The sequence below is a fragment of the Caretta caretta genome, chromosome 2, assembly GCF_965140235.1.
Source record: "Caretta caretta isolate rCarCar2 chromosome 2, rCarCar1.hap1, whole genome shotgun sequence".
Lineage (NCBI taxonomy): Eukaryota > Metazoa > Chordata > Testudines > Cheloniidae > Caretta > Caretta caretta.
In genome coordinates, this window is record NC_134207.1 from 68,235,641 (window position 1) to 68,262,104 (window position 26,464).

The window sequence follows — 26,464 nt, forward strand, 5'->3', positions numbered from 1 at the left end:
ATGTGCAGTAACATTGCTTAGTGCACTGCTGGAAGGTGCTGAGATGCTATTGTGATGAGCAAAGTATAAGGAACCTGACTAGAATACAAAAGACATGCCTGCCTTCTGCCACAATAAGCAGATAGGAGGTAGGTGGAATGTACAGTAGTTACTTATAAATCTAATTAAATACCCCCTATGCAATATGCTATCAGTGCTTACAGAGCAGAATTTGCCCTTACATTTTCAAACTTCAATTACATTAAAACCTATTTTATTTAAATGTTTGAAATGAAAAATATCTAATGATACTGCATAGAAAAAGCATATTATGGAATTCAACTTAATTTTAGCACTTTTTAAAAAATCCACTCCCTCTGTGGCCTTCCTCGTGACTGTGTAGGGGACCAGAACACTTTTATTCAAAAATGGAAATCTAGAGATCGAAATAACTGTGACGGGTTCGGTCACAGAGATCCCCTTGGGACTGTCACCTGACATGCTGAAACCACCTCTGAGCCTGTTTTCCCTGCCAGCTTGGGACTCCAGAACCCTGTCTTGCCGAGCCAGACACGGTAGCCTGGTACAACCCAGACCCAGGGTCTGGTCCATGCCCCTGAAGCTGCAGACTTAACTGAAAACAGGTCAACCAGTTACTTATCTCCAGCACCCAGACACCCAGCTCCCAATGGGATCCAAACCCCAAATAAATCCGTTTTACTCTGTATAAAGCTTATACAGTGTAAACTCATAAATTGTCTGCCCTCTATAACACTGATACAGAGATATGCACAGCTGTTTTCTCCCCCACATATTAATCACTTACTCTGGGTTTAATAACAAACAAAAGTGATTTTATTAAGTATAAAAAGTAGGATTTAAGAGGTTTCAAGTAATAACAGACAGAACCAAGTAAGCCACCAAGCAAAATAAAACACAACACACAAGTCTAAGCCTAATACATTAAGAAATTCATTACAGGTAATATCTCACCCTCAGAGATGTTCCAATAAGCTTCTTTCACAGACTAGATGCCTTCCTAGTCTGGGCCCAATCCTTTCCCCCTGGTACAGTCCTTGTTAGTTCCAGCAGATGTCTTAGGTGTTACGCAGGGGCTTTCACATGACTGGGACCCCCCCCTTGTCCTGCTCACCCCCTTTTATAGCTTTGGCACAAGGAGGGAATCCTTTGTCTCTATGGGTCCTCACCCCTCCTTCTAAATGGAAAAGCACCAGGTTTAAGATGGATTCCAGTATCAGGTGACATGGTATATCAGGTCATATCAGACCTCATTCTTCATTACCCACGGGCTGGCCTACACGTACACAGGATGGCTTGCAGGTAAACAGAGCCATTTACAACCATTCGTCCTAGTCAATGGGAGCCATCAAGATTCTAAACCACCATTTATGGCCCACACTTTGCATAATTACAATAGGACCTCAGAGTTATACTTCATCTTTCTAGCTTCAGATACAAGAAAGATACATGCATACAAATAGGAGGAATATATTCAGTAGGTTATAACCTTTGTTATGATACCTTACAAGAGACCTTTTGCATAAAGCATATTCCATTTACATCATATTTACACTCATAAGCATATCTCCATAAAACACATGGAGTGCAACATCACAATAACCTTACTTACCTCTTTAAATAAACACAAAAGGTGTAAACATTAATTTATACCATGGAAGCTGTTAAAATGATCATGAGGTAAATAGGCAGGAAGTACATGTGTGGACAGAAGTGACTAATGTTATACACAGTAAAATGGGAGACGTTTAGGTGGGTCTATCCATCATATGTTTGATCTTCTTGCATACAAATATTAATTAAAGTGAATGAAACTAGTTTTAAAAGGACTACTGTCTAAGGCAAGGTATGTAAAATGCTAGATTAAATTAAATGTCATAGAAGCATTCACATAATTACTAAGCAAAAAGGAATAGTTTTAATTAGGATTGAAGGAAAACTGACTGCTATGGGTGTCTCCTTAAAGACCTGAAACAAGAGTAAGCTAGTTGCTTTGCTTTAGATGTATTTTTCAGTGTTGCGAAACCATTAACATACCCTTTATTGTGTTTAGCAAGTTCAACTGTAATAGTTACTTTACAGATCTCTCCATGATTGACCTTGAACCACATTGTGTCAATTGTGACAGGCATTTTCCCTCCTTTTTTAAAAATATATGGTTCCCTCTCCCCTGCAGATCTGAATGCAGGGGACGCAATTTAGTTCTGTTGCATGGGGACAAGCTGTACGACAGGGATCAAAGTGGGGGAGAGGATGATAGTGGTATTCTTCCAAGTTCTGTCCTCCTGTGATGCAAAAATGAGACTCTACTCTCACTGCTATGGTGTTCAGAATACAAACATGTACTTTCCAAGCTCTCCTGGGCACCCTCAGTCTTGGCTTCCCCAAGGTGCAACCAGGGTGTCATCTTTGACTTGGACCTCTCTCGATGGCCTCACAGCCAGGCTCTTTTTAAAACTTGCTAATTCTTTCTGAATAATCCCTCTAAAATACAGCCTTTGCGATCCATCCACACAGCTAAAATTATCATCCAAGCTCTCATCTTCTCCAGTCTCAATTAGTGCAATATCCTTCTCTCTAGCTTTAACAAATGTAGTCTTGCCCTACTCATATCCATTCAGAATGCTGCTGCAAAGATCATTTTCCTAGCCCATCACTTTGACCATATCAACCTTCCCTTTGAATCCCTCCATTGGCTCCTCCTTCTCTAATACATCTAATACAAACTCCTTATAATGACTTTCAGGTCTCTTCATAGTCTCCACCTTACCTATCGTCTCTCATTCACTACCAAACTGTCGATTCTCACCTCCAATCAGCACATGATGCCAGCTTCCACTGCCCACTTGTTAAATTTTCAAACCAACATCTTCATATTTTCTCCCATGCTGCCCCACGTGCTTGGGAAGTGCTGCCCATAAACATCCACAAAACTAACTCATTACACTCCTTCAAAACCCTCCTGAAAACTCTCCGTTGCTGTGATGCCTATAAAAAATTGGCACTGGTTAAGCTGCGGGTGTGCTGATACCACTGCCTGACATGCTGACCAATATCACCTTATTTTTTCCGTGTTCTCCCTGGTCTGTCTGTATCTATGTTTCTTGTTTTATATTTAAATTGTAGGCCCCTTAAAACAGGAACCACGTTTTTGTTCTGTGCTTGTACAGGGCGTAATGCGGTAGCATCCTGAACCATGGTAGGGCCCCTAGGTACTATAGTAATACAAATCAACAAATAAATACATTTGCAAGCGGCTACTCTCTATTCTGACTTGACTCAGAGCTGGGTGATGTGTAGGTACACTGTACTCACTCATTGTGGCAGCAGGCAGCCTTGTTACAGAAAGTCGGGCCTCCTATCATGTACCAAGATGGACAGGCCGGTAACCAGTACACCAGAGCTCACACTGCATTAGAGAGGGCTCCAAAGTGCTCACTCGTAGCTCCAGCAGCCAGACTCACTCTGAAAGGACACAGGAAGTCTCCAGACAATATTATATAATGCAACTGCAAGGCACAGGTCATCACAAATGCTGAAGAAATTAAGCAAACTCAGGGTTCACAACTTATTGCAGGCAGCCACTCCATGTAATGAACAATGGCATCCTTCTCATCGGATTAAGTATAACAACCTTGTTGGCAGATTCATGTGGAAAAGTAATAACTGGGTGCACTGGCAAAGGATGCCAGATTTGCTCACTGCCCCACTACAAAACTATACCCTTTGCCAATAACCTGGTCAGGAGAGCAAGCCTGTGACACGCTCAACCTGCAGCAGTGACTCCTGTCCTGTGGGGATGGGCAGGGCTCCCCTCTCTAAGCATTGGGACCAGGCACACAGGGTCACAGCACCACTCAGGTTTGGCCCAGAAGGCCCTCCAGCATCACTGAGCCACACGTGAATGGCACTGCAGCCCCATGCACCAGGTCGCAGCACCTCGAGAGGACAGCCTGGCCCAGACCCACAGCACAGGAGCTCTTACTGTGCAGTGAGTGTGAGGCATACTTGTTCTCCAGCCCTACTCCACTCACCCCAAGGCCTCCTCTCCATCCGGGGATTAAGGGCAGAGCCCCCTCGGCAGTTTAGTAGAGTGCATCTATTGACTCAGGAGGCTTCGTCCATCCCAGTGAGATGTCTGTGCACCATACCGCTCCCATGGGAGCCCTGATGCAGCAAGATAGCATAGGAGGACTCCGCACCTCAGCTCAGGGATGCCTCTTTGCAGAGCAGTGTGGAGGATGGGACGAGGGTAGGGGCAATGCCTTGATCCTGTCTGCCTTAAGTGCACCGCTGGGGGTAGCACAGTGTTGGCTAATACAACTCCTCAGAGCCACCGCCTAGCCCGCTGTAACTTTCTAATGGCAGCAAGACGCTGATGACCCTAGGGCTCCGGCCCCTTGCTGAGGAGCCCTCTCATTGCTACTCTTTTCAGGCACTATGCAGCCACCTGCGACAAAGGCCAGGCACACAGCTGCCTCCTCAGAGTATGTCTACACTGCAACATAAGCCCATGCTTGATTCCAGGCTCAAGCCTAACCCCCCTTCTGTCTACACTGCAATTACACTCACCCAGAACTCGAACCCAAGGTCCCAGAACCCTGCAGGGCTGAGGCTCCGAGCTCAAGGTAAGCCATGATGCACGGTCCAAGCCTTATTGCTTTGCACTGTAGATGCAGCCCCACCTGACTCAGGCCCCAGCAGTCAGTCAGAAGTATCCCAAAATTCCATGGGACAAGTTTCTTAGTCCTCTTTATCCCAACAATATTCAATCCACTCTATTTAAAACAGATGTCACCCTTTGCAAACAGCAGCAGCTCAGGTCAGCATTAACCCAGTCGCTTCTGATCACTGATATGCAAGCTCACTGTCAGAGAGTCTCCTTGGTCTGCTGCCCGAACGAACCGAACAAGCCTTTTGCAAAGCAAGCTACTTCCTGGTAATGTGCAGGGCAAGCAGTGAGCTGTTTCTACAGTTCACTGCACACCTAGGGCTAGAGCAGCCATATTCGGGGGAGGAGGCACTAGAGACACTGGGATATGGTTACTTTGACTCACATCTGGGCATTGCAGTATGGACACCAGAGCCTTAGGTTTGAGCACAAGTTGGAAAAGTGTTAAGGTAGGTTAAAATACAATGTAGATGCTTAAGCCCAGGTAGGGTGACCAGATAGCAAGTGTATAGACTTTTTTTTCAGGGCAGGGGAAGGGAATAATAATTGCCTATATAAGACAAAGCCTCTAATACTGGGATCTTTGGTCACCCTGAGACCAGGGCTCCCTACCACAGGTCAGCGCTGACTCAAGTCCCACTAACCCTCCGCTTAAACTGCGGTGCAGACTCACCCAAAGTGGCCACTGACTCGCCCGCCTGGCTTTAGAACCACCCCCACCCCAACTGCGGGAGATAGTTGGGGGAAGGGGAGCACAGGGGAAACTGCCCCCCCTTCCAGCCCCCACCCGCCCCTGCTCTCTGCCGCGGGCCCCTGGGTGCCCCCCGGCCGCTGCGGGCTGCAATCCCTGGCCAGGCGGCCCCGCTGGGTCACGGCTGCTGGCGGGCAGCGGGCCCGGGCGGGGCGGCCGCTTGAGGGCGGCGTGGCGGGGGCCGGGGAGCTATTTACCCCGCTGGCGCGCGCGGCGCCCGGCACTATGCGGAGCCCGCGCGCCGCAGGGAGCTGTCCGCGCGGTGAGTGGGGAGCGGAGCTACGCGGTCTGCGGGGCGGGGCGGGGCCGGGTCCCCTCGAGCCGTCCGGAGCCAGGCGGCGGCGGCGGCGGCGGCTCTCCCAGTGGCGCTGCGCCGCCGCTTCGGGGCAGGCGTGTCCCCCCGCTCGCAGCCGCGCCGGCTCGCTGCGCCTCCCGGGATGGCGGGAGCCCGGGGCGCGGCGCGCGGGGCAGGGCACGCGGGGGGAGCCGCCCGCCGGGGCTCCTGCCGCTGCTGAGCGCGCCCGCGGAGGGGAGACTAAACGCGGGCGGGGGGAAATCAGCCCCTCCCGTCTGTCAGGGGGGTGGGCGGAGGAGCGGGCTCTGGGGACTTGTCCGCAGCGGATCTTAAAGGAGGGGGCAGGAAAACTTGATCTTTCCAGTGCTTTACAGTTGTGCATGCTGTTGGTGCCCAATGGGCGCGTGCCCGCAAACGTGTGCTTTGTGGGATCTCCTGGGCTGGGAGGAAAATCGGCTGCAGGCTCTGGGAAGTACAATAGCTACCTCAGCTGCGATTCTGTCAGAAGACAGTTAAAAGTGTGCAGGGGACTAATAAACACAGTGTACCTTTCAGTGGTACCTTAGAATGGTGTGCAGCGCTGCCTTGTACAAGGGAGATCTTCCGTCCCCCTCTCCCACCCCATAAAGTACAGGTCTTAGAAAGGCAAAATCTGAAAAGTGCTTTTAGCCTTAGGTATAATAGCGGGCAGTCCCCTTAGATCTAGCTTTGGACTACTATTTTTGATATGTTTCAGAGTAACAGCCCTGTTAGTCTGTATTCGCAAAAAGAAAAGGAGTACTTGTGGCACCTTAGAGACTAACCAATTTATTTGAGCATGAGCTTTTGTGAGCTACAGCTCACTTCTGTAGCTCACGAAAGCTCATGCTCAAATAAATTGGTTAGTCTCTAAGGTGCCACAAGTACTCCTTTATTTTTGATATAGATCCTCTGCCTGTCATTACAACATTGGTAACAAAATCCGCATAAACCTTGGAGGGTTGAAAATTATTCACAAAAACTGTTGTACGTATTTAACGGCCACTGCAACAGATAGAAGAAAGAGGAGACTCAATACTGTACTTTTCTTATATATGTTGTCACTGTTTAGGTCTTGATGGTTTTAAAAAAGTATTGTTAGTACTCCTTTTTATAATGTCACAATATCTCATAGCTTGCTATACTGAGCTTTTTAACTGGATTTAAAAGGACAGAGACAAGTGATTTTTTCTTAGTTCATAATTCCCATTAAAATAATGCACAGGTTTTTACAGTAAGGGTAATTAACTATTGGAATAATTTACCTAGGGACTGGGTGGATTCTTGATCACTGAGTCTTTAAATCTTGATGGGATATTTTTTTAAAAACATATGCTATCATTCAAACAGAAATTATCTGCTGGGTGCAGTAATTGCTGGGTAAGATAGGGCTTGTCTTATGCAGGTCAAATTAGAAGATCATGATATTATGATGATCCTTTCTGGCCTTGTCATCTATGGGGGGAAAAAAACTTATTTGCTGCTTTGTTCCACTTGACAAACATCATTTTTCATCACATCTTGAGTGATGCTGGAGAGGATGAGATTTCACCCATTTGTTCAAAGTAACTACAAAAATCCAAGATAGTTTTATCACAAACTAACTACATAGAACTGGCTTTTTACATACAGCAACTTCAGAAGTGAAATGTACCAAATTTATAACAGGTCCCTAGAATTAAGAGCCTACAATTTAAAGACACAATAGATATGTACAGTAGAGAACAATGTAAAGGAAACAAAATGATGTGCTGTCATAATAAAATTGTAAGATTGTAATTCTATGCTGCTTAGGAGCATTGGTGCACTTTACCATAATATAAAACACTGGGTGTGATTTTTAAATCTAGGGCTCCTGGGTACCATGAAAATACAAATAGTAATATCAATGGAAAATTTGCAGTGTTTGAACAAATCATTATCTCCTGTGCTTTGAAACTGTGATTCACATTTTCTCTTGGGAGAAGGAAACTTTTTTAGCAGTCTATCTTCTGAGGTTAATGCAGTCTGAGTGTTTTGGTGGTTTTCACTCCATTTAAACAAACTACTCCTTTTAAACAAACTACTACGAAAACAATCTATTTTTTGGCAGAAATGTGAACAATTACACAAAATGTGTGTATACAAAAGCCCACATATGTATATAAAATGATATTACAGCCAATGGAAAATGGAGTGTTAAAACGAAGTGAATAGGAGACTTGTGGGATCTTGCTCCTCTGGCCTAAGCAGTCTTTAACAGCTGGCACTATTCCATGACTCCCTAGGAAAATACAATAAATATATCTAGCGATAAAATGCATTTTTGCAGAAAAGAATTGTGACCTATTAACTAACTAGATCCTTAGGGTACAAGCTAATTCTTTTTTTTTTAACCCTAATATCTCTGAAGTTTCAATGCAGCATTTTTGTTTTATCTTTTTAATCAGAAAAATTATCCTTCGTATCTGAAAAATCATGTGCAAGTTAAACAGCATCTTGGAGACCCTTGAATTCCTGATTTTATTAGGATATTACTACTTTGAGGCTTTCGTTCTGTTAATTTGTCCTCCATGTAAAAAGAATGTTGCTGGTGAAATAGTGCTTATTACAGGAGCTGCAAATGGGATTGGAAGGCAGATTGCCTTAAATTTTGCTCGTCTTGGGGCTACCCTGGTTTTCTGGGACATTGATGAAGAAGGTAACAAAGAGACGACTAAACTGGCCAAAGAAAATGGAGCCAAAGGAGTTTATGCCTACAAGTGTGACTGCAGCAATAGGGAAGAAGTCTACAGAGTGGCAGATCAGGTAATATTTTACGTTGTTTTTGTTTCCAGTATAATATTGTATCTGATTAAAAGATATCTCTTTCAAATCATTAGTTTTAGAAGCAGTAATGTTTGATAAAGAGGACTTACCACTTATGTCCATTTATTGCAATTTAACAAAAAAATTGAAGGTATTTTAAATGGAGCTTAATCTATTTTTTGTAATAAAATAATTGGGTTTGATCTAATGTACTGTGGAGACTGAAATACTGTGAGTTTTCCCTCTAAAGGTAATTAGTTGCTTCAGATCAAAACCATGGTAAAGCATATGATAGTAGTTGACTTCACATGTTCATTGCTGAGACTCAAAATTTGCAAATGTTACTGAGAAACAGTAAAACAGAGTAAAGAGATTTTTCTGCTATTTGTCCATGTGATCAGTGAATTATAGTTAAATAAGGATGTCTTGGGATCTAACCATTTCAAAAAAGCAACTAGGAGGGTCTCATCCTAGTTTTCCTGATGTACAGTTTGACTTATTCTTCACTCAGCCTAAGCTGGAAAATAAGACATAATAGAACCTCACTACAAACTTAACTTTTGCTGCTCTGCTGCCCTATCTTAAGTAAACTAAAGCTTTATCTACACTACACAGTTTTGTCGACAAAAGTCAGGTTTCATTGACAAAACAGTGGAGGTGTACACACTGCAATGTTCCTTCTTCCCATGTAACTCTCCTGCTTTGCCAACAAAATAAAACTACCTCGATGAGAGGCGTAGAGCTTTCTGTGGCAAAGTTATATTGAGAGGGCTCCTTGGTTATGTCACTGTAAATGGCCTCCAGGAGGTGTCCCACAATGCCCATCCTGAAACTCTGGTCCAGAGTTTGAACTCCGCTGCCCTGCACCCAGGTATACAGGTTTCTGCCCTGCCCCTTTCAAAGTCCCAGGAATTTTTGAAATTCCACTTCCTGTTTGCTCAGTGTGGAGAGCTCACATTGCATCTGCCCAGCTGACCATGAGAGCTCCATGCAGCCAATGCTTTCACTCTTGGACCACACCTGAGTTGTTGGATCTGCTGGCACTGTGGGAAGAGGAGGCTGTGCAGTGCCAGCTCCACTCTAGCCATAGGAACTTCGGTACCTACAATCAGATTTCTCATGGCTTGTTGGATAAGGGCTATGCAGCAGTGCTGTGCGAAGATAAAGGAGCTGAGGCAGGTGTACCAGAAGGCCAGGGAGGCAACCCATCACTCTGATGCTGCACCAAAGACCTGCCACTTCTCTAAGGAGCTGGATGCTATCCCTGGTGGCGACCACACCTCCACCACCAAGAGCCCCATGGATACTTAGGATGGGCTGGAGGCAGTGGACAGTGGACTCAACCCCAAGGATGAAGTTGTGCATGAGGAGGTTGAGTTGGAGGACAACGTGGAGAACACAACAGGGTCGTCCAGTGGCATGGCAAGTCAGGACCTCTTTTCCATTCCAGAGGGATCTAGCCAGTCCCAGCAGTCCATCTCTGGCGTGCATGATGCAGGAGAGGAGAGCCCTGGTAAGTGATGTTTTTGAGTTGATGCTGCTCAGTTATGTGTGGTAGAGCTGTCCTTTGCTCTGTATAATCTAGAAGTGGGCGAAAGGATAGAAACATACAAGACTAGCTGTGTTTGAGTGTGCTCCACATTCCCCTGTGCAGCTAAGCAGCGCGGCAGAACAATGTGTTAATGCACACTGAGATTTCACGGGAATCTTCCAGAGAGATCTCTTGGAAACTTTCCTGGAGGCACTTGACAATCCTCTGCCGAAGGTTCCTTGGCAGAACTGCTTTGTTCCTTCCCCCATTGTAGGAAATTTTCCTACGCCAATCGGCAATCTCTTGTGCAGGTACCAAAGTGGCACGCAGGCAAGCAGCTTAGGGCCTGGGTCTGAAGTTGCTCTCATGCGGAATTTACAATATTGTCCCTAGTTGCATGCACTGATCCCCTTAAAAAAACACGTAGACCCTTTGCTCCATCTTGAATGCCCAACTCCCACCCAGGCCGAACTCACCATGTGTAAGGTGTTTGCCAAGATGTGTGCTTGCCAAGGGACAGTGGGAAAGTGATTCATATGTTAAGAGGTGTATTTTACTGTAATGATTCAATGCTGTGCATGAACTAACTGTCATGCTTCTGTATATTGTTTCTTGTGCTTCTGCAGATGTGGACTTCAGGGGAACCCACTGTACACTGGCAGAGCACCTCTGCCAGATAAGGAAGCAACCAAGGCGGAGCAAGGAGGACATGTTCCAAGAAGTGCTCCAATCCTCAGAGGCCGAAAAAGGAGAATGCAGGGAGTAGAGAGAGACCCTGAAGGAAAAATTTAAAATAGAAAGGCAGGACAGAAAGGAGAGTGAGGAGCGCAACATAAAGGGCCAGGCGTAGATGATAAAAGTGATAGAGGATCAAACAGAGAAGTCCCTAATCAAGCTCCAGGCCAAACACATGTGTGCTCACCCCACCTGCAGCCAATACAGAACTGCTTCCCATGCTCTCCAAACTCCTCCCACATATTCTTTGCAACTTCCCGGAACGTCTCAGTACCCCATTCACTCCACCCCTTCGGACAGCTTCCAAAGTGACAGCGGACTTACACACAGCTATGAGAGCCTACACTGCCCTGAATTGTCATCTCCCTTCCAACCAAGCCTTTTGTGTGTGTTGTTAATTGGTATTTAATAAAAAGAAACTCTCTGAAAGATAACCAATCTTTATTTGTCTTCTACACGTGTGGTTGCTAGTGATCGTAATACATAGTGGCTGTTTGATCATTTGCTGACTACAAATCCCAGTTAGGAATCATCACAATTTCATGCAAGGCTGCAAGTTAACAGAGCATGGCAGAGTGCTGTATAGAAAGACACATTACTGGTGTTCATTATCAAAATGACAGGTTTCAGAGTAACAGCCGTGTTAGTCTGTATTCGCAAAAAGAAAAGGAGTACTTGTGGCACCTTATCAAAATGTTGCCTCCAACACCAGCCTGATTTGAATAGCCCCGATTGTGCCCTTCTAGTAGCCCTGGTATCTGGCTGCTCAATTCAGCAGCAAGGCAATCCACCTCTGCGCTCCACCCCTGGGGGAACTTTTCATCCTTAGCCTCTCAACTATTATGGAGCGTGCAGAAGGTTGCTATGACCATAGAAATGTTTTCCTCATTTAGCCCTAACCTGCCATAAAGGCAGCGGCAGCGCACTTTTAATCTGCCAAAGGCACGTTCCACAGTCATTCTGCACCTGTTCAGCCTATTGTTGAAGTGCTCCTTGCTGCTGTCCAGTTTTCCTGTGTAAGGCTTCATGAGCCATGGAAGTAAGGGGTACGCTGGGTCTCCTGGGATCACTATGTCCTTTCAACATCTCCCACTGGAATCTTCTGGTCTGGAAAGAAAGTCCCTGCTTGGAGCTTTCTGTACAGGCCAGTGTTCTTGAAGATTCGAGCATCATGCTCCTTCTCGGACCACCCCGCGTTAATGTCAGTGAAACGCCAATGGTGATCCACAATTGCCTGCCACACCATAGACAAGTACCCCTTTCTATTGATGTATTCCGTTGCAAGATGGTCCAGGGCTGGAATTGGAATGTGTGTGCCATCTATCGCCCCTCCGGAGTTAGGGAATCCCATTGCCGCAAAGCCATCCACTATTTCACGCACATTGCCAAGAGTTGCAGTCATTCATAGCCAGATGCAATTAATGGCCCCGCACATTTACGTTAACACAGCCCCAATGGTCGACTTCGTGACTCCAAACTGATTTGTGACTGACCAGTAGTAGTCTGGAGTTGCCAGCTTCCACAAAATGATCGTCATGCCCTTCTCTAGCAAGAGGGCAGCTCTCGTTTTGGTGTCCTTGCACCGCAGTGCTGGGGCAAGCTCCACATTCAGTTCCTGGAAGGTGGCTTTCCGCATCCAAAAGTTCTGCAGCCACTACTCGTTATCCCAGACATGCACAATGATGCAGTCCCACCACTCAGTGCTTGTTTCCCGAGCCCAGAAGCGACGGTCCGCCATGTTCTGCTGCTCCGTGAATGCCAGAAGTAATCTGGTGTTTCTTTCCATGGCACACAGCAAGTCAGGCAACTCTGATTCCTGTTCAGAGTGGGAGCTCCTGATATACTGCATGACCATCCACAGTGTGTTCATAACAGTGATCACAATAGTAGAGAGCAGTGCGGGATTCATCCTTTCAGACCGAGAAATGCCATGAAACACAGTCGGCTCCATTCGTCTCACATCAAGTTGGGTTGATACACAACTACTCTCAACCATGCACATCGTAACTGGGACAATTTGACCAGCCCCAGTACCATGGCTTACTGTGTTAAGTAACATCCTCCTCCTCGCATCCATTGTGAGGATGCTAAATACAGAAAGGCTTGGGTTTGCACTGATCTTCACAACCAATCACTTTACAGACCTCTTCAACCTCCCAAGAGTGTGCATATTGTTGAGACACCTGTTGTGGTCCTACTTGACACTACTTTCTCTGTGATGTCAATGTGGAATGAAGAATGGTCTGCCATTGATGTCAGAAACCAGTCTCTTACAACTGACTTAACCATGTGTGTATCTGGCTTTGATTTGCCATTCTGCTCATGGGGCCTTCTGAACCAATTTTCAATAAGCCAGGGTCAATGTGCAGCCAGCCTTCACACCTGAGGCCAATGAGAGGATCCCACATGTGGCTGTGTCTAAAGACAGACAACGTCACACATCACTGATGACTGGATTTGATGGTGGTCTGACGGTTCTGCACTTCACTGATGAGGGCTGCTGCAAATTGGTTTGGCAAGCTCCACGTACAATAAGAAGATGCTTGGAATAAAATGAAATAATCAATTAATCAGAGGATTTAACTAAGTACAAATAAAAACTTTCTAGAATTTCTAAGGATTGATTAAGAATGTGGCTGTCTATTTGGTTATAAATCCCAACTAAAGAATTTTACCAACTTTAGTCAAATTTACAACTTGGTACCTGTTGGAATCTTAATACTGAAACTAATTTTTTATTTGTCTGAACCACATCCTCAAAGTCAATTGTAAAGATTTCTTTTTAGAATTCTGTTGCTATGGGGTGGCTAACGCTTTCCTCCTTCCACGCCCCAAAAGAGACATTATAGTACAGACTTTAACAGAACACTCTTCATAAGCAGAAGTTTGAGAACACTTGCTTACCAGAAATTACAGAATACAATTTCAAGCCAATGTAAGCCAGGACATTAAAACACAGAACACACTTCAATGAATGGTTTTATGAGACAACTTTTAGGGCTGTTTAGACCTGAAGAACTTACTTTCTGGTGTCGTCTCTGTTTAGACTTTTGGGGTATTTATACACCAGGTGCATGCACACAGCCACACTTTCACACTCTAAAATGAAAGAATGTTAAAAAAAAAAAAAAAGCTGGGATCTCTACCAGCTAATAAATGCAAAAGACAAAAACAGGAAAAAAGGAAAACTAAGATACTTAAGATAACAAAGGTGTTGTGAGCTCTTAAACCTTTGTAGTCTTCTGGACTTTCATAGAGTATGCAGCATTGTTGTAGCCATGTTGGTCCCAGGATATGAGAGCGACGAGGTGGGTAAGATCATGTCTTTTAATGGACCAACTTCTGTTGGTGGAAAAGACAAGCTTTTGAACTGCACAAGGCTCTTTTTCTGGTGAAGATCTCTGTGCAGCTCAAAAGCTTGTCTCTTCCACCCACAGACGTTGGTCCATTTAAAAACACTACCTCATCCACTCTGTCTCTCTCATAGAGTATGCCGTCAAGGAACCAGACGATGATGTTACTGGCACAGCGCTTCTTGCTAGCAAACCTTCTTGTAGCGAGACTGGTCAAAGGCTGGCATGGCCTGTTCGTTGATGTCTTGACTTCTTCTCCCCAAGGTGGCTGGGTCTTGAGGATTCAGGAACATCAGTCTTCCCTCAGGTGGCTTGTTGACCCAAAAGGTAAAGGCTTCTCAGCCTTACCCTTGATTCTTATGATTTGCAAACTTTGCTTACTTTGCCTTGCAGTGCCTGTCTCTAAGGCTGTCATAAACATAGGGTGCGAGACCTACCTTAGAGCCATGAAACTTGGTTCAATCAGGTTTAAATTAGGTTAGCCTGAGCTAGCATCTATATTGGGGAAAGTCCCACTTAAATCAGCAATTTAAAAAATATTCAGTGTTTCACATACCACAGATAATGTTAGACTGTGTCCTTCCCCCATGCTTCCCCCACTCCTCCAAAAAAACCCAGAACACAAGACTACTTTTGAGGAAGCTGACATGGTCTTATTTAGGTGAAAAGGTCTTATGATGATATGGAATCACCAGGTTATGAAAAGTTCAACAAAAGTCCTATAAAATTAGCTGATTGTTGCTACAATCTATTTCAATCAGTCACTTAACATTCATCCTTCACAAAATTAAAAATAAGGTTAAACAACTAAGGATCAGTGGCATCATTCTTCTTGCAAACAAGACAATTTACGGTAATCTTTCTATTTTGAAACTGGGCTGTACGTCAGACAACTTATCTTCTGGAATCTTCATCTTGAAGTTACTTTAAAACCTATCAAGATCAAACCATTTAAGAATACAATTTAAAAACTAATATGAAGTCTGAATTTCCATATACTCTATTTCTCTTGAGAAAGCATATACAAAAGTGGCAGTTAAGCTGGTATACGCAATCTTAACATTAGCATTTTCTAACGGACTCCTGAATGTAGTGAGTGGAGTTGAGTGAATAATGTATTTTTTGGTTTGCTGGCAATTCTGAAAAAAAAATGTTTTTGTCAAATGACACTTTTCAGCAAATCAAAACATTAAAAAGAGTTGACACGTTTGGGTCACATTGAAATGTTTTGTTTCATTTTGACCCAAAAAATCCATTATGATTTGCAGGCATTTTGACAAAAGCAAAGTATTCAAAGCTGGATGAGGAGATGATAGTGGTGTCTCCCTTTATAAGTTTTAGACCTGTGGTTAAAGCACTCACACGGAAGACCTGTGTTTGTTTCCCTGCTTCTGATGTGGAGAAGAGATTTGAACTTGGGTTTCCAGCACTACAGGAGAGTGCCTAGCCACTGGACTTTTCTGGTGTGGGGCTTTCTCAGTCTCTTCTGTTGAAGCTTTTCCACTTTTCCACTAAATAGTCATTGAGCAAGGACTTCAATTTGGGTCTCCCATATCCTACGTAAGTGCCGTAACTACCATGCTATAGAGTCATTCTCAGTCTCATTCCCTAGCCCAAACACTTTTATATGACTGTGACTGACACTCGATACTGTGAATGACAATGGATAGTCATTGGGCCAGGGAAAGTGAGTGAGTATGACTCTATAGCCTGGTACTTAGGACAGTCACCTAAGATGTGGGAGACCCAAGTTGAAGTCAGTGCTCCATGACTATTTAATTATTGATACTAAGGGCTTTCCTTCAAGTGCAGCTGCACCACTGTAGCACTTTAGTGGAGATGCTACTACACTGACAAGAAAGCTACTCCTGTCAGAATAGTTAATCCCCCTCCCTGAGAGGCAGTAGTAGGGTGACCAGATGTCCCGATTTTATAGGGACAGTCCCGATTTTTGGGTCTTTTTTTTATATAGGCTCCTATTACCCCCCATACCCTGTCCCGATTTTTCACATTTGCTGTCTGGTCACCCTAGGCAGTAGGTATGTCAAGGGGAGAAGCACTCTTATCAATATAGCACTGTCTACATGGGGGGTTAGGTCAGTATAACAACATTTCTCAAAGGTGTGGATTTTTCAGACCCCTGAGCAACATAGTTATATAGGTCTGTAGTCTAGACGTGGCCAAAGTGGAACAACTTCAACAGGTGAGATTAAGAAAGCCCCATCGCCCAATGATTATGCAATGTGGGAGACCCAAGTGCAGATCCCTTCAACACATCATGCAGGGTGTGGAATTGCAGCCAGATTTCCCACATCCTAGGTGAGTGGCCTAACTGCTAGGCTAAAGCTTATAAGGGAAGCACCTCCTTTTCTAGCTAATTTGTCCGTGCTTTGCTTTTGTCAAAATGCCAAAAAATCAAAAGCATTTTTTCCAGGTCAAAACTAAACATTTTGTTTCAACATTATCAAAACATTGAGACTCTTTCAGCTCAGTTGAAACTATTTGGTGAACTTGACACAAATTTGGAAATAGTTTGGGTCCACCCAAAACTGCATTTTTTTATGAATAAACTACTCATCTGAAAAATTTCATCCAATGCTAGTAACGATGTTGTTTGTTTTGTTGTCGTTTTTTAAAATGGAATATAAGAATAATCATATGCACATAGTACACATTACCAGGTAAACTAATATACTGAAATTATTCCAGGTCCATATGAAATTTCCAACACATTGACTCTACCAGCTAAACATTATGGGATCAAGCACCTTGAATATTCTGCGTTCCTATGAGTATGGATTATTCTTAAAAGCACAGACTTAGGGCTTGTCTACATGTGCAACAATGTGTGCTAAAGGGGTGTAATTTCTAAAGTGTACTAACATGTTATGCACTAACTGGCCCATGTAGACCCTGCTGAAACAAATTATACATTCCCTACTGCACATTAATGTAGTGCTTAGTTCTCACCAGCAGGGTTTACATGGGCCAGTTAGTGTGCAACACTTTAGAAATCACACCCTTAAACTACAGGCAGAAATCTGTTCCTTGAAGAGTTTTTTCATACTCAAGTGTTAGAAGTTGGTTGATAAAATATCCTCAATTCCATTAACTCCTTTCTAGGCATGTACACGAATTGAAAAGTCATGTGTGAATCTGACAGTAATCCTCTGAGAGTGTAAACTCTTCAAGACAAGGGACTGTCTTTCTCCGTGTTTGTAAAACACCTATCAAATGTGGTCTGCTTCCACAGTATTGGTAATAAATAATAATGGCAAATATTCAGGAAGTACATAGAACAGATCACTATATGTTTTTATAAACATAAAGCATGAATATCATATAATAGCTTGGTTTTCCCTTCTTTCCTTTCAGGTTAGAAAAGAAGTTGGGGATGTTAATATCCTAATCAATGATGCAGGCATAGCAAATGTGAAGACGTTTCTTGACCTTCCAGATGCTGATATGGAGAAAACTATAAGGGTGAACATCATGGCCCAGTTCTGGGTAATATATTTTTTCCATGGATAACTGTGAAAGTGTGCTAGCACCCAACTTCTTCAGAAGTGAGCAAAATGTGTGCAACTTAGGTTGTCTAGTATTCAGAAATTCCCTTTAGAAATGGAGCAATATTTGGTTTTGGTTCAACTTGTGACAAATGCCAGGCTGAAAAAGTACTAGCTTGCAAGCTCTGCTCCTCTATGAGGTATGAATTGACTAGGAGCAGGCACCCAAACTGTCCTCACAAAAAATGATGTGCACTGACGTTAAAAGCAAAATCTGACAGTGCTCTTTGGTGTACATCTAAAGGCTTTGTATTGCTAAGTCAAGAAACAGAATCTCTCTATAATAGCTGTGACTGCAGTTAGTGATGATAGAATTCTATTTTTTTTTTGTCTCTTTTCCTATTCTCACCTTTCATAAAACACAAGCCGTTATATATTTAAACTACACTTCCTACACCAGTATGCAGGACTGCACATCTGTAACTGGTATTTTCCTTTGCTTTCCATAGATTTCAAATAAAATTCTGGGGTATTTTTTTTCTGGTACCATCTGTCCTCAACAGCCAGTATTTGTACAGATCCTTTATTCTTAGGGTCTGAAAGCACTTTTCAATGGTTAATAGAGAATTGTCCCATTTTAGAGATTTGTGAAGTCAGAGAAAGGCACAAAGTGGTAAAGTCAGCTTTTGAAAAGTGTCGTCTAACTCTGGTGCATATTTTTAGAACTCTGGACATGACTTGCAAAACAGCTCAGCAGCCAGTAATTCCCACTGTGACATTTATGGCTGGATTGTTATCCATTGTGCTGAAAGATTTTTTTAAAATCTGGCCACTTATTTTGGTGTTTGAATGGGAGCTGATCTGTTTTGAAAATCTGACCCCTAATGCCTGATCTTCTGAGTTGCTGAGTGCTCACAATTTCCATTGACTTCAGCTGGAGTTTCTGAGTTTTCCAGAATCAGGCCATAGTGTGTCAAGCTGAGCACCCAAAAACTGAGGCACACATAATGAAACAGAATTGAACAAGTTAGCCTGAAGTGACTTGACTTTTGTTGGACGGGAAATCATTAGCCACAATTGACCCCATACAGTCTTGTAGCTGTAGTCATCCCATTTTTTTAAAAAAAAGACTGAAAACGTAAGTGGCTTAACTGTGAACAAGGATGATGAGCTTGGGCTAAGACACTGGACTGAGACTTCGGGCAGTCTGGGTTAAATTCCTGGCTCTTTTACAGATGTCCTGTGTGAAATATTTAATGACAGTTTAATGTTCAATGCTTAATGAAAGTTAGCATTACTAAGAGATGTTTGAAGCAGCGTTCTGTCTTGTAGGCAACAGGTTATTAGGGTACAGTCATTCACTTGCCCTAGGATCTGCCCCACTTCTCAGAGTTACATTCCCCCTGTCATAATTAATTCATGGTCACAAAGATGTGTGGGAATGAGTGGATATGTGAATGCAGAATAGCTATTAATTATATTTAAACAAATAGGACACATGTCTTGGTCATAAGCAGAAGTTTGCCTACCAGTTCCTTATCACATGGCACCTTCTTGCATCTTGTCTTCGAGAATATCTCTTTGTGATTATCAACAAATTGGTGCAAGACACATACATACCGAACTGGCGTCTTCTAGATGACTTCAAGATCAAGGTGCCAAGTCACTGATGCACAATGAACTACAGCCGACATGCTGGAACCCCTAATTGGACAAGAGTGTCCCTAGGGCTGAGTAGAGGAGTCACTGATCCAAAAGATGCTAACCGTGCAGAAAGAAGGGAGAGGCTCTCTGACATCAACCCAACACCCAAAGTTGTATCATGCTTTGTTCCCTGGACCAGACATCCAAAGAAGAAGAGGTGAAAGACTCTGACCGCCAGCTAAGCCAAGCCTGAAATCTACAGCTAAGAAATATGAGACCAAACTTTCCTCACCACATGCAAAAGAACTCCAGGTTACATAGTTCCAAACTAAGACCACTCTTATGAGCTAAAGACTTTGAGAAGAAGGTATGAAAATCCTTCTGTAGAGCAATTCAAGGACACTCAAATCGCTCCAATGCACGCACACACGCACATGTGTGTCGCAACTGCCTCTCAAAGTAGACACTAAACCCCTAAGTGTTATCTAAACATAAGGAGATCCTGGGTCATGGCAGTTTTAGAATGACACTGGTTTAAGTATGGGTCTCTAGAAAACTTTCTATATCTGTGTATGACTGCCAGAAAAATGCAGGTATTTTGTTCAAGTGGGGAGAGGAAATAGAGTAAATGAACAGACGCTTGATGTGATTTCTGTGAACACGAAGCTAAGCAGGAGAAAGCAACCAGAGAGAGAAGGCACTAAAAAATCATTTTAAGAGCTGTACTTCCTCAAAATCAAGGCAAGAAATAGCCTCTGCCTTTAACGGACCCTTCGCTAAAGGGTTTAAATAAAAGGGAATAGCTTCTCCCATTAACCTTCCTGCTAAATCTTAACAGAATTGTTTTCCTTAACTTGTTCACTGGCAAAGCAGATAAATTGAACCATTGAATTACTGATTATGTTTTAATTATACCCTTAATTTGACTGTTGCATTATACCATAGTAAGTTAAGTTAGGAAAACTTTAACTTAAATTAGCTTGTGACATACGTTGCTTAAATTCATATTTGTTCTATAACTGCTTGCTTAGTCTTTTAATAAATTTATAAAAGGTGCACCAAACGGGTTTATTTCTCACAGCTTCAATCCAGAGTAACCTATGTAGAGGTAAAAATAATTAAATGTTATTCCTGAGCCCCTCCTATATTTTAATTACTTAAAATAATACCCTATTTTCCCTATAATGGGAAGTTTCTTAACTTCTTTATACATCAGTTCCCAATAATAAAATAGGGATAATAATACTTCATTTCCCCCTTGCTTTTGTATCTTACCTATTTAGATTGTAAGAGATAGATTTTCAAAGATTTTAGGAACAATAAGTGCCTAGTGAAATTTTCCAAAATAGCTAAGCAAGTTACATATGCTCCTAGTGGGCACTTAGCCACTTTTGAAAATTCCAGTAGTCATCTATTTGCACCTTTAGACGCCTAAATACCTCTGAAAATCTAGTCCCAAGTTCTTTGGGCAGGGACTGTCTCTCACTATGAGTTTGAACAGTACCTAGCACAATGGGCCTTGGTCTTCACTGGGACCTGTAGGTGCTATTGTAATAAAAGTGATTAATAATAAAGTAATAATACGCAGTTCATATTTTTCCATTACTTCTCTAACTTTCCGTTCTCTATATTTAATTCACTTGCAAATAAGATTTAATTAACTATCTTATTCCCAGTGCATCCCTGCCTCCTTAAAATTAGAAAACACCTTTAGAAGACATAGGCTCAGATCTTCCCTTACATTGGAGACACATTGTAATGTGAAAACCTACACAAAATACACTGCTATGGTGGCTTTGGGGCCACAAGCCAATCACCCCAGCACAGGGGATCCTCCAATGGCTTAGAATTGGTGTAACAGCTCCTACAGCAACCCATTCCTGCCCTGATGCACACCCTAACTGAGCCCTCTGGGAATGAATGAGGTCGATCAGTAACTTTACTTCCGAGTTCACTAGAACTGAAGCCATTTGCACTTCCCATCCAAGAGTTTTCTCTCATTCTAGGCCAATGATAATTATGACTTTGTCTGCATTAGAGCTGGAAGGTGTAAATTCCAGCTCGAGGAGACATACCCTTGCTAGCTCTGATGAAGCTAGCATCCTAAAAATAGAGTATAGCTGTGGTGGTGTGAGGAGCGCGATGGGCAAGCAGACTCATGCATGTACCTGTCTGAGATGCTAAACGTGCTCCAGGCAGCTCTCCCCTCCCACGTCTCACACCGCCATGGCTACGCTCTATTTTTAGCACACTGGCTCAATGAGAGCTAGCATGAGTATGTCTCAAGGTTGAATTTACACTTCCAGCTCAGCGAGAAGCTGCCACTGGGGGAAAGCATGCTCTATAGTTCCAAGCTTTTAGCCCTCCAGAGATAAAATGTTGTGACAGCAGTAGCTGAAATAATGTGGACAGTGAATGCCTTTGATAGAGAAGGTAATTGTAGTGGCTCTATGTGCATATAGAAAGGAAAGAGACACCAAGCAACTTCACAGATGTGCTAATATTGTTTTCAGTAGAGAACTCTCTCATCTCACAGCATTCTTCTGCCTGTAGAAACAAAGCAAAACACTCACTTATCCACCTTCAGTGCTTGGTTTCCAGTAATGAAAGATCCAGTTCTCTACAGAGCCTTATTGCAAACAATTCCTTCGCAGAATGTTTCTGCAGGTACCAGGTGGGAAAGAAAATATCTGGAGAATTTGGCCAATTGGGGCACTGGGATTTGGCAGATTAATATTCACAAGATTTTCTTCCACAGGGAAAAATCCTGGTCACTGCACAAAGCCTGAGTAATAGGAGAAGAAGCAGAGATTACTTTAAAGATTCTATGAGACCATCAAGGGTTGCCTCCTCCTCAGACCATGCAAACTCCTTACTCTGTGCCTCTTTTCCTCCACCCCTTTGTGCTGGACTTCAATAAGCCTCAACAGATCACAGCTTCCCAGCATGTAGGACTCGTGGATGTTCTGTGCTGGGTCCTATAATACTACTTCTCCCAATATATGCAGAGGGTCCACACTGATTTTGCAGCTGTCACTGACCTTCATGGCCCTGGAGAAGCTGAAGGAGAGGATTTGCCAAAGAGTGCTTACTTTACAAAGAAGAATGAGTAATAATTAGTCATTGCAAGGTTCAAAGCACTCTGTACCTATTTAACTTTGGCATGCTTGCTCTGACAGAGCACTTTTTATTTTGGTAATAGGTAATCCAACCTGCATCTTCCTGTGTTGGAAGCTAACTTTCATGTTTCAAAGTTCTGGAGAGGAGTCATGCAAAGTGTTCTGCTTTGTCTCCACCTGCTGGAAAATGGAGAAATGAAACAGGCCAGAGCGAACTGAATCTATTAGTGATTGTGGAAAATCATCTGTGACTACCAGGTTCCTCTATTTGATTGATATTTAAGGGCAAAATGGAAAACAGCTTTATTACACTTAAAAGCTTTTACTCAGAAGGTTGCTGCGACTGAGCTCTTCATGGGTAGGAAAATTATAGCCTCATATAGGTGAATGGCAGGCACCACCGATTTGGTCAACTTAACGTATCCTATCTACACACATCCACATTGTACATAATTTAAAAGCTTATTATGTCTACTTAAATATGAAGTATGATGTGGCTCTGTCAAGTGGTGCTGGTACCATAGCAACAAGGATACACAATGACACCATAAATGCAGTAAATTGACCAGTTTGAAATATTTGCATTCATTTCTGTTAGCTTTGTACAGATATAATTTGACATTTCTAGTCATCATTATCATCATGATATCTGTCAAGAATAAGTGGGTTACCAGAGTTTTCATTGCCTTGGCAAGTATACAGTTCTGTGCAAGCAAGATTTTCTGACTACAGAGACAGTTGATTGTGCACCAAACCCTACTGGTACAGGCACAAATAAGGTCTTGTAGAAGCTCAGGTGCCTTTGAGCCCATGAAGAATACAGAAAGTAGTTAATCATCCACATTTTTCCATCCATGTTGCAGTGTCGATCTGATACTCTATTTACCTATGTGTGAAGACATCCAAATCTTTATTTTGCTAAGATGCTCTTTTGAGATGCTCTTCAAAACTGTCCTCAAATGGTGAGGAGTTTGGCCTGTGACTTGTCCTTTTTTGATGGCTAGATTGAGGTGCAAGCAATTCAGGTCTCTGTGAGTCTTCTATCCTTTCTCACTCCGATCATATAGCACTGCTACCAAGTTCTTTAATGAAGAAATTGTCCATCACACTCTCCATATTTGGCATGATCTCTGAAGAAGTCAGCTTCCTTTGTTTTCACAGCATTAAACACAGATTCTGCCCCCCACCCCCCAAATACCCGTTAGGAATGACACAGTCACCTCCTGTTAATGCATGTAAAGCAGGAAGTATGTTGCAGAAGTCAGGAGTGTGTGCATCACAAACTGCATGCGCAGGTATGAAGTTACATTTGTCCGATGTGCTGGTAATGGTGCCTGTTTCAATCCACATATTATCCATGTGTTCCATTTTTGGAAAGTAGTGAACAGAAAGGTCCAAAACATCTGTATCAGGTGATATCATTACTATGGTTCCTTTGACCCTAAGAGATCCAAAAGCTGTATTAACACATACAGCATGAAGAGCGTCCTTGTGTCCGCTTCCTCTTGAGTACTGTACAAACCTTGGGGCTTCTTTGATACCTCTACTTTGCTACTTCACCATTGGAAAAGCCGCCAGCAAGAAGGAGTGTTTGTGTTGTATATGTCTCTACACTCTCAGCTGCATTTTGAACCATACATTCACAGAGGAATTTTACAAGTGACTGCTTACTGGATGCCATGTTTAGAAACTTTTTCCATAGATGTACAGGGCATCCACCAATCACCTGATATTTCTTGCAGCCAACCTTAGATCCTGCCTGGTGCTGTTTTTCTGCAATTTTCGCAGGGTTACTGTTGTCATATTGGTCAGACTTTGATTGCAGAACTGGCTTTGTCAAATCCTTTTAGGATCTGCCTCAAGTACTCAGCAGCCAGTTCATCACATGTGTGGAATTTGTCTCAAGCCATCATTTTGTATGACAGCCATAGCATCTCTGTACACTGTAGTTTCTCTGTTGCATGATCTTAGGTCATGGATTTTTTCAGCCTGAGCTTTCAGCTGATGTCCTAATTCAGTTTTGTATGTTATTCTCAGTGGTCTAACAGCATGCATGTCTTAGGCACAGGTCCCACTGAGGGACTAAGAACAGTTGCCATTGAAATATCATCTCTGCATCTTGCTAAGGACAGGGCTCTGCAGAAAATTTCTGGACTGATAGTTGCTGTGATTGTCCTTCCCTTACCAGACTTAAATTTGGTTTTCTTGGTCATGGCAGAAAATGTTTTGATGCCAGATTTCTTGACTGGGCTAAAGAAGCAGCATGTCCCATCAGAATCAAGTGCCCCTCTCACAAATCTCTCCATTTGTTCTTCACCAACATCTGCTGTTTTCAGTAGAGTCGTATACATCTGATGTTACATATACTCCACTGGGTATGTTGATAAGGGCCTCTGGATGTGATTCAGGGTCAAATGGGTTTGTCATATTGTTGTGGATATGGTGGTGTGATGGAGTGCCTGCCCCGCACTGGCCCTGGGAGGGTTAAAACCAGCCTAGGGAGGCTGAGTGCAAGGCAGCCAAAGGAGTGGCTGCAGGGGAAACAGCTAATTAGGATGGCGACTGCGGACAATAAGGGCGACAGCTGGACTAGCCAATCAGGGCCCAGCTGGCCCATATGAAAGGAAGCTGCAGCCCAGAGTGAGGGAGTCTGCTGCAGGGAGCCCTAGGGAGACAACTGGCTTCCTAGAGGGCTCCTGGCAGGCTGCCAGGACTTATAGGCTTGAGGCCCTGGGAAAAGGGCAAAGGAATTGGAGCCAGAGGCAGGAGCGGAAGGAACTGGGGCTGTGGGGAAATTGTCCAGGGAATAGAGACAGTAAGCTCGAAGGAAGAGGTAGCAGGAAGCTGCTGTTTGCAGGGTTCCTGGGCCAGGGCCTCCCCACTAGATGATGAAGGAGCAGCCCAGCGGTGGACTGCCAAGCCGCTGTGAGGAGCAGCTGGACTATTATTAGAAGAAGCCCCCGGAAGGGGGGGAAACCGGATGGACACATGACCAGAGGGCTGTGCCATGAAGCAGACGCTGAGAGAAAGGAGAGAATGGGTCTGTAGATGGATGCAAGGATGGGAGAGCCACCACCACCCGAGGATGCACCCGCTGGGACTGAGCAAATTCCTGAAACGCCCAGCAGGAGGTGACAGTGTGGTGAGTTACCCCGTGACAGGTGGTAAAGTTGTAACATGCTCTTCACCCCTCTTCAATGCAGAGCAAGGACTTGTTGGTGGACTTTGTTTTTACTACCTTTGTTATGCCACTTCTTTCTCTCATAGTTTTTGTATATTCATAATATGAAGCTATGTATTGTCATCTCTAATACTGACCTATGCATAAGTCAATTAAAAGGCTAGTTTCTAGAATATTTCAAAGGCTAGTACTACATACATAGACAATTACAAATTAAAACCTTCTACAAGGCAGACTAGGAGCTGTGCTGTATGTACAAAAGCTTACTAATGGTGAAGCATTAGGAATTTGCGTACATTTCTATCTATCCATTATGCAGTGCAGGCTATGGACACACAGTCTACTGATACTGGTGCAATATCTTCAATGTGAGAATGACCTGGCCTGCAAATTTTAATCAAAAATACTGCATAGAAGCTTTATAATCACTGGTGAGATGTTTTCACATCACATATTCTTAATTGTCAAAGTATTTCATGTTTGCAAATTGCAAAGTGTTGATATTCACCATTTTTGCCACATGCTAAACAGCTTCATCACTTCTGAAAAAAAAAATTTGCCCATGCAAAACCAATAAAAGTCTTTTATTAAATTGTCGTTTAGTAGGTTTGACCAATAAACACCACAGTAAGGTGTTGAAATTAACTTAAACAGTAATCATGTTGCAGTGTTTCTGGAACAGTGCAAAAAAATGACACTTTCTCATTCTGGGTACCATTGTTTCACCTGGCCTGCAGGCTTACGGCACCACTAACAGCTTCAGATCATACCTCATCTAAACGTACTGTGGCAAAGTCAGACCTCACAGCTATAAAAGAGTGGTCCTATTGGGATGCAGGAGATGGGCGGTCGGA

The 26,464-nt window shown here is 43.3% G+C and overlaps 1 protein-coding gene across 2 annotated transcripts in view; it reads left to right on the forward strand.

Annotated features, from left to right (window-relative positions):
* The first annotated feature begins 5,067 nt into the window (after positions 1-5,067).
* The window catches only part of LOC125632471 (epidermal retinol dehydrogenase 2-like), a 33,886-nt gene continuing 12,489 nt past the window's right edge, over positions 5,068-26,464 (forward strand). The window contains exons 1-3 of one of the 2 annotated variants that reach the window (XM_048840720.2): positions 5,068-5,139; positions 8,184-8,541; positions 17,536-17,667. In XM_048840720.2, coding sequence (XP_048696677.1) covers positions 8,212-8,541; positions 17,536-17,667 — 462 coding nt within the window. In that variant the 5' untranslated portion in view covers positions 5,068-5,139; positions 8,184-8,211. Of the gene's footprint in view, positions 5,140-5,628; positions 5,704-8,183; positions 8,542-17,535; positions 17,668-26,464 lie in introns of those variants that run through there. The other variant, XM_075125203.1, reaches the window with a different exon arrangement.